Below are 13024 nucleotides of genomic sequence, written 5' to 3' on the forward strand. Positions count from 1 at the left end.
ATTGCAAATAGCTGGGGTCCCAGCACTGAGCCCTGCTGCACCCCACTAGTCACTGCTTGCCATTCTGAAAAGGACCCCTTTATCCCTACTCTCTGCTTCCTGTCTGCCAACCAGTTCTCTATCCATGTCAATACTTTACCCCCAATACCATGTGCTTTAATTTTGTACACCAATCTCTTGTGTGGGACCTTGTCAAAAGCCTTTTGAAAGTCCAAATACACCACATCCACTGGTTCTCCCTTGTTCACTCTACTAGTTACATCCTCAAAAAATTCTAGAAAATTTGTCAAGCATGATTTCCCTTTCATAAATCCATGCTGACTTGGACCGATCCTGTCACTGCTTTCCAAATGCACTGCTATTTCATCTTTAATAATTGATTCCAATATTTTCCCAATTCCTGATGTCAGGCTCCCCATTTTCTCTTTCCCTCCTTTTTTAAAAAGTGGTGTTACATTAGCTACCCTCCAGTCCAAATAACTGATCTAGAGTCGATAGACTGTTGGACAATGATCACCAATGCATCCACTATTTCTAGGGCCACTTCCTTAATTACTCTTGGATGCAGACTATCAGGCCCTGGGGATTTATCGGCCTTCAATCCCATCAATTTCCCTAACACAATTTCCCTAATAAGGATTTCCTTCAGTTCCTCCTTCTCGCTAGACCCTCGGTCCCCTAGTATTTCCTGAACGTTATTTGTGTCTTCCTTCGTGAAGACAGAACCAAAGTATTTGTTCAATTGGTCTGCCATTTCTTTGTTCCCCATTATAAATTCACCTGATTCTGACTGCAAGGGACCTACGTTTGTCTTCACTAATCTTTTTCTCTTCACATATCTAAAGAAGATTTTGCAGTCAGTTTTCATGTTCCCAGAAAGCTTCCTCTCATACCCTATTTTTCCCCTTCTAATTAAACCCTTTGTCCTCCTCTACTGAATTCTAAATTTCTCCCGGTCCTCAGGTTTGCTGCTTTTTCTGGCCAATTTATATGCCTCTTCCTTGGATTTAACACGATGCATAATTTCTCTTGTTAGCCACGGTTGAGCCACCTTCCCCATTTTATTTTTACTCCAGACAGGAATGTACAATTGTTGAAGGTCATCCATGTGATCTTTAAATGTTTGCCATTGCCTATCCACCGTCAAGCCTTTAAGTATCATTCGCCATTCTATTCTAGCTAATTCACGTCTCATACCATCGAAGTTACCTTTCTTTAAGTTCAGGCCACTAGTCTCTGAATTAACTGTGTCACTCTCCATCTTAATAAACAATTCTACCATATTATGGTCACTCTTCCCCAAGGGGCCTTGCACAACAAGATTGCTAATTAGTCCTTTCTCATTACACATCACTCAGTCTAGGATGGCCAGCCCTCTAGTTGGTTCCTCGACATATTGGTCTAGAAAACCATCCCTCATACACTCCAGGAAATCCCTCTCCACTGTATTGCTACCAGTGTGGTTAGCCCAATCTATATGTAGATTAAAGTCGCCCATGATAACTGCTGTACCTTTATTGTACGCGTCCCTAATTTCTTGTTTGATGCTGCCCCCAACCTCACTACTACTGTTTGGTGGTCTGTACACAACCCCCACTAGTGTTTTCTGCCCTTTGGTAATCCGCAGCTCTACCCATACAGATTCCACATCATCCAAGCTAATGCCCTTCCTTACTATTGCGTTAATTTCCTCTTTAACCAGCAACCCTACCCCACCCCCTTTTTCTTTCTGCCTATCCTTCTTGAATGTTGAATACCCCTGGATGTTGAGTACCCAGCCTTGATCACCGTCGAGCCATGTCTCCGTAATCCCAATTATATCATATTTGTTAATTGCTGCCTGCACAGTTAATTCGTCCATCTTATTACGAATACTCCTCGTATTGAGGCGCAGAGCCTTCAGGCTTGTCTTTTTTTTAAACACACTTTGTCCCTTTAGGATTTTGCTGTAATGTGACCCTTTTTGATTTTTGCCTTGGGTTTCTCTGCCCTCCACTTTTACTTTTCTTATTTCTATCTTTTACTTCTGCCCCCATTTTACTTCCCTCTGTCTCCCTGCATAGATTCCCATCCCCCTGCCTGATTAGTTTAACCCCTCCCCAACAGCACTAGCAAACACTCCCCCTAGGACATTGGTTCTGCTCCTGCCCAGGTGCAGACCGTCCAGCTTGTACTGGTCCCACCTCCCCCAGAACTGGTTCCAATGTCCAAGGAATTTGAATCCCTCCCTCCTGCACCACTCCTCAAGCCACGTATTCATCTTAGCTATCCTGCAGGAGTCATGATGCCTTCATTCTGCGACAGTCTGCTGTGTCTTTAGCATTTCAGTCACCATGACAAACCAAAGGTGGCGACTGGGCGACAAGGGCTGTCGTCTGATCACATGGCTCATGACACTGTTGTGCAATCCATGCACACATGGACAGCATACATATCACGAAAGCCAGGCGACCACACGGAATCTGATAGAGCAGCCCATTGGCGCCCTTAAGCAACGCTTTTGCAGTCTAGACCGCTCTGCAGTATTCACCAGAGCACGTCTCAAGATTTGTCATGGTCTGCTGCATGTTCCACAACCTCACCATCCTGAGGCTACAGCCCCTGCCACCAAGCTTATGATGACCGGCTGAGGAGGAGGATAAAGAGGATGAGGAGGAAGAGGAGGAAGAGGATGAGGAGGAGTAGGAACTGGAAGAGGAGGAGGCAACCCAGATAGATGGTTTCTGCCCGGGCTATCTGTGATCGACGGTACCAGTGAACACAACCTCAATTCCACATTCACCAACAGTCCCACACCTTACCTTCACTCTGTTACTGACCATCACAGCGCTCTCATGGCCACAATTCTATCATAAAAGGCACCACAAAACAAACATTCCAATCCAATTTTATCAATCAAACCATTCGAATATTTCATTCAAAAGCCAACGAATCACCCTAGTGCATTCCTTTAGTGCCTGTCTTCCATGTGCCATTGCCTGTCCCAGTGTTGCTACCCCAGTGGCTGCAGCAAGGCTGGTGGAAGGCTGCTGTCTTTCACTGGGGGCGACTGCATGTCTCCTTGCAGCTTAACCTCGAGCAGCTCTGGGCCTATTAGGCTCGGCTTTGGACTGCACCACCTCAGCATGGGTGGCAGCAGTCTGGGCTGGCCAACTGACAGGCAACAGCGAGGGCACTGGTGGAGGGCCAGTGGTGGGAGTACGAATGTTGTCATCCTCAGAAAGGACAGCAGGTTTGTGCTCCACGGAGGCATCACTACTCCCCCAGGGCTGCGCCTCATTACTGGGCTGCTACAACACCCTGCAAGCACCTTTCCTCACTGGTAAACCCAGCTGTGATGGCAGCAGCCTGAGCTTGCGTGACTTCAGTCTGAGCTTCTATTGCAGCACTCAGACGTTGGGAGGCTTCTGCTTGAGCTGCAGTGGAAGCTGTGACATCACCCATCAGACGCTGCATCATGGTTGGGTCCACACGTCGCTAATGGATCTGCCCAACCCTTCCATGCTGGAAAGGATGGGCTCCAAGCTCTGAGCAAAACCCTGTGCAAGGTTAGAGCTGGACTCCTCCTTTCACGCTTTCTGGCAGGCCTTATCATGCACCAAGCATTTCATTGTCCTGTAAGCTGCCCCATCGAAGTCCTCATAGGAATCCTGTGCAGCAGAACTCGTAGGCAACCTGGTCCTTCAGGGAGCAGGCACATGTGCGATCCTTTCTCCCTGCCCGGGCTTCAGCCCACTCATGCTCCGTGATTCATCACATGTCCTGCCTCGAAGCTACCCTCGAAAGTTCGCACAGTGCCAGTATCCGAGCTAGTGGCTGTCAGATTGTGTGATGGTGTTTCTTCTTCATCTTACTCTCCTCAGAACTCCTACATGGCAAGCGAACCCCAGGTGGCAGAAAAAACGTTTCAAGGACACCTTGATAAAGTGTAACAGCCCCACCTGCACCTGGGAATCCCTGGCCCAAGACCGCCCAAAGTGGAGGAAGTACATCCAGGAGGGTGCTCAGCACCTTGAGTCTTGTCGCCGAGAGCAGGCAGAAATCAAATACTGGCAGCGGAAAGGGTGTGCGGCAAACCAGACTCCACACCACCCTTTCCTTCAATGACTGTCTGTCCTTCCTGTGATATGGACTGTAATTCCTGTATTGAACTATTCAGTCACCTGAGAACTTACTTTTAGATTTCGAGGGACTGCCTATGATGATAATGCAGTTTGTGGGTTATTGCATTTGATGATGCACTCATTGACCTTGACTACTCGCGTGAGGTCATTGAACTTCTTCCGGCACTGCATCCAGGTCCTTGGGGCAACACTGTTGGCACTGACCTGCGTAGCTATCTTCTCCCACTGCCCTTGCTGTATATGTCTTGAGGGCCTCCTGGCTCCCTATGGAAACAGGACCTCTCTTCTCTCCACCTCCTATACCAAAGCCTCCAGTGCTGCATCTGAGAATCTTGGAGCCCTTTCTCCGGCCTAATGTGCTATTCCTGTATATTTTCCACGTGAAACTCCCTTCTGTATTACTTCCAGCACCTCGTGTCCTCAAACTGCACCTCCTCTTTAAGGGGTGTAGGCTGGCTTTAAGATCTGCAGTCGAGCTTTAATTGGTACCATTCACGCACAAACTTATGCCCCCTGCTGAGTGTGCAGCCACTCAGAAGCATGTTTAGCACTGGGTTATATGAACTATCGTTTACATCAGCAGGCAGCACAATGCTTGCATGGTGCCAGCATTACTTTGAAGGGGCACAGATTAATCATGCATCGTGATCCTCGAGCCTGTTTTTGGGGGCCAACAAATTTTTAGTTGACATACTCTTTATCCGTCTCCTAGAAATCTATCAAAAAAACTGGGGTACACATTTGTCTGGGGTGGTCATGCAAAACAGGCGATAGCAAATTGTCGGCCAATTTTGCGCTCCTCTCGATTTTCTTTTCCATTGAAGTCAAAAGAAAAGAAAATCAGACGGAGCATAACATGGGCTGGTGATTCACAATCTGTTTGATGCTACCTCCAAAAATGAATTTCAACCCTTTGCATGGAGCTGAAAATGAAAGTGCAGGAAAACAACACTGAAACGTATTTTGGAAGGTAAAACTGACTGCTACTTGCATGTGTCTGTCTCCCTGGCCCAGTGGTAGTACCTTTGCCTCTGAATCAGGTGGTTAAGGGTTCATAAACCCATTCCAGAACTTGAGCACATAATCTAGGCTGATACTTGAATGAAATATTGAGGGAATGCTACACTGTCAGAGGCATTGTCTGCTTGACAGGTGGACGTGAAAGATCCCATGGCACTTTATTCAAAGAGGAATTCTGGCAACCCTCAACCAAGCCAAGAAAGATTAAATAGTCATGTGTCCCATTGTTATTTGTGGGTTCTTGCTGTGTCCAAACTGACTACAGATAAAACACTAGTAATCAAACTTTAAAGGTAATTCAATGGGTATGAACATTTTGTGCAAAAGCAAATTCTTCCTTTCTTAATAGTTTATGTTAAGTACAGGACCAGGATGCACTGTTACACAAAGAAAGATAAAGGGGCGGATTCTCAACTTGCTGCCTGGGCACAGAACCGGTGTTGTGGATCGATTGCCCTTAATACAAACCATCTGATTTTCCATTGAAATCAATGGAAATGAAAACAGGTGGTTAATGTGCAGTGCCACTTGTATGCCCGGATGGCAAGTTGAAAATCCAGCCTATAGGTTAGAGTATTTATAATATTATTATATTTCCCCTTAATTCCTGAGGTTCTGGAGATCCAACAGTTCTTTTTTTTCTCTATTTTGGTTATCTTTCTGAAATCAATGCAAAGTGGGTAACTGTTTATTGATTGCTTATTATATAAGCATGTCATATATCTGTTCATACATATATGTACATATTTGTATGTTTGTGTGTGGTACATATGTGTGCATAAATGAATGTATGCATCCATGTATGAGTGTGTATATGCGTGTACTTGTGTATATATGTATAAGGGGGTATGTGTGTATGCATGTGGGTAAATGTGTATATGTTGTGAGTGTACTTTTGTTTATGGGCATGTGTGTGTGTATATGTATGAATATGGATATATGTATAAGAACTTAAGAACATAAGAAATAGGAGTAGGAGTAGACCATACGGCTCCTCGAGCCTGCTCTGCCATTTAATACGATCATGGCTGATCCGATCATGGACTCAGGTCCACTTCCCCGCCCGCTCCCCATAACCCCTTATCCCCTTATCGGTTAAGAAACTGTCTATTTCTGTCTTAAATTTATTCAATGTCCCAGCTTCCACAGCTCTCTGAGGCAGTGAATTCCACAGATTTACAACCCTCTGAGAGAAGAAATTTCTCCTCATCTCAGTTTTAAATGGGCGGCCCCTTATTCTAAGATTATGCCCTCTAGTTCTAGGCTCCTCCATGCGGAAATATCCTCTCTGCATCCACCTTGTCAAGCCCCCTCATAATCTTATACGTTTCGATAAGATTACCTCTCATTCTTCTGAATTCTAATGAGTAGAGGCCTAACCTCCTCAACCTTTCCTCATAAGTCAATCCTCTCATCTCCGGAATCAACCGAGTGAACCTTCTCTGACTTGCCTCCAAAGCAAGTATCTCCTTTCGTAAATATGGAAACCAAAACTGCATGCAGTATTCCAGGTGTGGCCTCACCAATACCCTGTATAACTGTAGCAAGACTTCCCTGCTTTTATTCTCCATCCCCTTTGCAATAAAGGCCAAGATTCCATGTTGAAATAGATTTCTGGTTCACTAATGAGTTGGGTTTCAGTTATATTCTTATCTTCAGTGTTGTGTGGAAATTATTGCAAGAGTTCTGATGGCCTTTCGGTATAACTTCCTTTGCAGCACCTACACATCTAGTTGAATATAGAGATGCTGAGTGCTGTTTTTACACTGCTGTCTGTAATGTATGCACCTGTGAGTATGTTCACAGGTTTGTTGAGCTGTTGCATTGCGAGTGGCTTAGCCAGTCATGCGATGTTCACATGACTCAATAAAACCCCAGACAATTGGGTCTAGGTCATCCATGATGAGGTATGCAATTGTGAGCCTAGTGGATGAACTGGTAATGTGTAGTGGGATTGTTAAACCTTTGTTAATAAACCAACTAGTTCTTAATTGCAATGTGTTGCTATGAATTCTTAAGCAAGGAATCCATGAAGCATTGTCACTGTCAATGGGAACATGCCCTACATACTCAGTCCATAGCAACCCCAATGTAAACCTGCTGGATTTGCTCAGGCAGTCATCCAGGCAGACCCACTTTTACAATGTCTTCCAGAATCTGGCAGATTTCAATTGAGGCTACCAACATATTGTGTGAGACCTGTGCTTCAGAAACTATCGGTACAAACACCCACTCATACTAACATAAAAACAGTTTCAAAGGTCTTTAGCATTGATGTTTGTTCTTATTTAGTAAGATATTGGTAGAAATCATGAATCAAAAGAAATTGTGCATTGTAAAAAAAATAATGGTTCCATAAAAGAAACGGGTTTGCCAGATCAACAACTAGGATAAGCTGATGACACAGGATAAGGAGTTGTACAACGAACTACAGTCATTATGAAATCACAACACAAAAACACGTCTTCGAGTAGGCCTGGCTATGCCTGATAAGAGGTTGAGCAAGAGGCCCTAGGATAAACAAACTGTCTAGGAGAGGGTAACACGATGTTCAAACAGAGGTAAGCAAAGGAATGACCTCATGAGGCTGGGAGGAGTCTGTCATCGATACCTACTCCAATTGGACAATTGAATGGGTAAAAGTGATTTAGTAAATGATTGACGCGAAGGATCCACTGGCCCACCGAAATAACGTATATAATCGGGCATCCAGAAGGGAAAAACAGGAAGAGAGGGAGAGAGGTTCCTCTGAGGTGGATTTCATGCTGGCTTCTGCCTAACATCGCCATCAGCTCAGGAGACGACCACACAGGAAGAGACTGCTGCCACAGGCTACAGGGATCCGAGACCACCATTCTGCCTCAACCTCCGCCTGTCCATAAGTTTGGGGCCGATAAACCGTTGCCATCTGTTATGGGCGGGTTGTATGTCTACTATGTCTATCCTGAGTGCGTGTTATACTTAACTTAAACTGCCGCTCCTTGACTCCGAAGACCTTTTGAGTAATCTGTGCATGACCTGTGATTCAAATCTTACAGTAGTTGTTCCGTAAGGTACCTCTTTGGATTGGTAATAGTCGTCAACTTCCTTGCCCTTAAAGATACTGAGAGTATTCAAATGTAGTTCTATCATTGTCTGTTTTTTGTGATTTATTATCCTTATTCTCAGGAGTTTTTTCACCCCTTTCCAGGCTTAAATCTACATATGCTCATCCGTAATCCTGCCAGTCCATTTTGTCTAATTTGTCTAGGGAAATTTAAAATGACAATGTGATGGGGACAATATAAACATTGTTCAGCTCTAATTACACCTGAGTACCCGACAACCAGTTTTCCCAAATCCTATTTAATAACCATCAGATGATTTATTTAATTTATATCATTCTAATATTCTGATATATTGGTAGCAGTGGCTGAAGGTTAAACTTACAGACATGTGTTTAGTGAGTTTTGAGCAATATCGACAATGCTGTGCAATATGAGGCTCTAAGGTATGGCAAAGTACATCAATCAGACAATAAATGGAGAACTTGATTATATGACCAAGGTTACTAAACACGTCTGTCAGCATAGCTATATGTGTGAATTGAGATGATTGAAAATGTGATTCACCACTTCCTTACCTTAAAGTAAATCTTTATGGACTTAGTACAGACCACTCCTGTTTTACCACAAATAATATTTTCTGATACTATCTTGAATGATGGCTGTTTGTAATTAACAGAACAAGCATCCTAAATAAACAAATTGAACATATTGGTAAATATACTAAGAATGAGAGTACATGCACACAAAAAACCGGATAATTTAAAAGAAATAAAGTAGAAAAAATGCTTGTATATTACCTGAACTAAAGTATATTCACAACTGCCGTCAAATACAAATTGCTTTCCATCGAAGGTGGTGATATGCCCCTCTCCATGAACTATGCAGGCTGAAGGACACTTCACATCTCCTGTGCATTCCCATTTACCTCGACTGCAGATACTATTCAAATATAAAGTGTTAGCGAGATTAAATGCAGATTTCATGTAGCTGCTTAAAAGGCTCCTGAATACTAAAGATATTGCAACATACATTGCCAAATTGTAAAAGTAAAATTATAACATCTTACATTTATATAGCGCCTTTAATGTAGCAAAACATCCCAAGGCACTTCACAATCAAAATTTGACACTAAGCCACAGAGGACAGATGAAAGCTTGGTCAAAGAGGTAGGTTTTAAGGAGCATCTTAAAGGAGGAGGAGGCAGAGGTTTTAGGGAGGGAATTCCAGAGCTTGGGACCTAAGCTGCTGAAGGCACGTCCACCAATGGTGGAGTGATTAAAATCGGGGATGCTCAAGAGGCCTGAATTGGAGCAGTGCAGACATCTCAAAGGCTTGTAAGGCTGCAGGAGGTTACAGAGATACGGAGGGATGAGACCAAGGAGGGATTTGAAAACAAAGATGAGAATTTTAAAATTGAGGCATTGCCAGACCAGGCACCAATGTAGGTCAGCGAGCACAGGGGTAATGAGTTAGGACATCGGCAGCAGAGTTTTGGATGAGCTCAACTTTATGTAGGGTCGCCTCCCAAATCTGTGCCCATCTTGCCCACAACTCCAAGTTTGCTTCCATCCAATCAGATTTCAGCCCCTGCCGGCCAGGAGAGCATTCGAATGAATAGTCAAGTCTACAGGTAACAAATGCATGGATGAGGCTTTCAGCAGCAGATGAGCTGAGGCAGGGGCAGAGTTGAGGAAGTTGGTGATGAAGTGGATGTGTGATTGGAAGCTTAACTCAGTATCTCTGGTTTAGTGTCAGACAGTTGCCAGGGAGAGGGATGGAGTTTGGTGGCTAACGAACAGAGTTTGTGATGGGGACCGAAGACAATGGCTTTAGTCGTACCAATATTTAGTTGAAAGAAATTTCTGCTCATCCAGTACTGGATGTAGAACAAGCAGTTTGAGAAATCAGAGGCAATAGAGGGGTCGAGCGAGGCGGTGGAGGGGTCGAGTTTCATGTGGAAATTAATATGTTTTCGGATGATGTCGCCGAGGGGTGATAGATGAGAAATAGGAGGGGGTCAAGGACAGATCCTTGGGGGACACCAGAGGTAACGATGTGGGGGCAGGATGAGAAGCCATTGCAGGAGATTGTCTGTGGCTACAACTGAATCGATAGCATGGAACCAGGTGAAGAAAGTTCCACCTGCTGGAGGACGGAGGAGAGGCTTTGAAGGCGGATGGTGTGGTCAACTATGTCGAAGAAAAAAGCAAGACTTGCATTTATATATCGCCTTTCACGACCACCAGACGTCTCAAAGCGCTTTACAGCCAATGAAATACTTTTGGAGTGTAGTCACTGTTGTAATATGGGAAACTTGGCAGCCAATTTGCGCACAGCAAGCTCCCACAAACAGCAATGTGATAATGACTAGGTAATCTGTTTCTGTTATGTTGATTGAGGGATAAATATTGGCCAGGATATTGGGGATAACTCCCCTGCTCTTCCTCGAAATAGTGCCATGGGAAAACTGATAGGGCCTCGGTTTAACGTCTCATCCGATAGACGGCACTGCACTGGAGTGTCAGGCTATATTTAAGCTAGAAGACTGCAGATAGGTCGAGAAGGATGAAGAGGGATAGTTTATCATGGTCACATACGATGTTATTTGTGACATTTTAGTACTGTGGCATGGGCGGAAACCTGATTGGAGGGAAGCAAACATGGCATTGTGGGAAAGATGGGCACCGATTTGGGAGGCGATCACACGTTCAAGGTCTTTGGAGAGGAAAGGGAGCTTGGAGATGGGTGGTAGGTTACAAGGATAGAGGGATGAAGGCTGGATTTCTTTTGTGGACAGGGTGATGAAGGGGAAGTGGACAGTACCTGAGGAGAAGGAACCATTAACATCAGCTAACATGGGGCCAGGGAGGGGAGTTGGGTGGCCAGCAGTTTGGTAGGAATAGGGTCGAAGGAGCAGGAAGTGGGGCTCATGTACAAGGTGAGCTCAGAGAGGGCATGATAGGAGGTGGGAGATAAACTAGAGAAAGATGCGAGTTCAGGGTTCTGGCAGGAGGGAGCATTAATGATGGTTTGGCTGGGTGGGCATGGGGAAGGGAAGGAAGTGGCAGAGGCAGCTGAAAGGATGGTCTCAATCTTTGACAATGAAATGCATGCAGTTGTTGGAGGTGAGGGTGGTGGAGGAATCTGTTCATGTTATATTGATGCAATTAAAACACGGTTGGGGGAGAAGTTTGGTTGGATAGCACCCTGTAGTGACCCCGCCAGAGAAAGCTAGCGTGCAGAACTGTCCCGGGGTGTGAGGGGAAGGAATGACTGCATGAGATGAGTGTGAGTGATTTATTTTTTTTGCGATTTAACTTTATTTGTGGTGAGTAATGTATAGGGAATGATTTTTCTGATTTTGGTTCCGATTTTTTGTTGTTACGGTGAGGCCTCTCTCAGGGCATGACGAAACCAGCTCTTTAGCAACGGGATATTCGGTTGTCACCTGGCCTAGCGCCCTAAGAGAAGTGTGGAAAGCTTCCCTTAGCGCTCTGCTCCACTCTCAGGGTGCAACCACTGAATTTTGTTGTTCCCGTCGCTAAAAATTTCCCAGTGATTAATTTAGCAGCCGCCCAATATTAGTGCCTTAAGAACCCTCCAACCCAAATTTCTCACCCGATTATGTTTTCTAGGTTTCAGTGCTACTTTTAGTCTGAAAACAGTCTACTCACTGTACCCCAATAGCATTTGAAAGGGAGCTGGAGACATTGGTTATAAAAGCACAATTGATGCAAACTGTCATTCCGAATTTAACTGTGCAGAAACTTACATTCATATAGCACTCCTCACATTAAAAGAATCTCGCTGAACATTTAGAGGATGAGCAGTAAAACAAATAAATGAATGGTGGTGGAAAGGTCTACATTTTGGCAAAAAAGATGGATTTTAGAATTGTTCTAATGATGGGGAATGTCAGTGAGGCAATTAGTTTAGGCAAAAGTGATAATGATTGGTCTCTCCTGGTGGAGCAGAGAATACAGAGTGCTGGAGAATCTGGAGAAGCAGAAGGTGCAAGGCAGGAGAAGATGACCCAGATTATGTGCACTGAAGGAACGGAGGAATATGAAGACAAGGATGAGGAATTTAAAGTTAATTCATTGAGGAACAGGGGACATGTGTGGGACTTTGTGGAAGGGTGTTCTGAATTAGCTGATGTTTGTGAAAGGTGGAGGTTGAAATATACACAAGAACTTGCAGTTATACAGCTCCTCTCACATCTCCAGGGTGGTCCAAAGCACAGAGCTAATTACTTTCTTTTCAAGTGTTGGAATACATAAATAAAGGCAAATGTGCAGCCAATTTGCACACAGCAAGGTCCTACATACAGCAATGAGACAGATCAACAAATAATCTAATTTAGTGATGTGGGATGAGGGATAAATATTGGGCAGAACAATTCCCCACTCTTCAAACTGAGCCATGTGTTATTTTACATCCACCTGAGAGGACCATCAGGATATTGCTCTCTTCTCATCCACAAGATTATGTGTTCAATGTCTCTGTAGTAGAGCTTGAACCCACATAGCTGACAAAGTTGGCAAGTAAAGTGTTTGAGAAGTCGAACTTTGAGATAATGTAGTGGATTAGGGTTTCAGTAGTGAACCTGTTTCAGGGTCTCTATATCTCCCACCATGTGAGGGACCAAAACTAAACACTAGACGAGGCCTGACTTACAGTCTTGTACTGAGGCAGAGTACTTTTCTTGTTTTGTCCTGGCAATACATCTTCACATTCTATTCATTTTTTTAATGGCCTAGTGACACCGGTCATGGACCTTCAACACTCAAATCCTTCTCCCGCTCAGTAGTGTTGAGCACACAACTCTGCAGC

General features: G+C 44.3%; 1 protein-coding gene across 1 annotated transcript in view; it reads right to left on the reverse strand.

Annotated features, from left to right (window-relative positions):
• The window catches only part of LOC139279611 (mucin-6-like), an 838525-nt gene that overhangs the window by 291677 nt on the left and 533824 nt on the right, over nt 1–13024 (reverse strand). The window contains exons 23-24 of the mRNA XM_070898726.1: nt 8989–9130; nt 8767–8877 (exon numbers count right to left, since the gene is read on the reverse strand). Coding sequence (XP_070754827.1) covers nt 8767–8877; nt 8989–9130 — 253 coding nt within the window. The remainder of the gene's footprint in view (nt 1–8766; nt 8878–8988; nt 9131–13024) is intronic.

Source organism: Pristiophorus japonicus, chromosome 14 (genome assembly GCF_044704955.1).
Source record: "Pristiophorus japonicus isolate sPriJap1 chromosome 14, sPriJap1.hap1, whole genome shotgun sequence".
NCBI classification, from domain to species: domain Eukaryota; kingdom Metazoa; phylum Chordata; class Chondrichthyes; family Pristiophoridae; genus Pristiophorus; species Pristiophorus japonicus.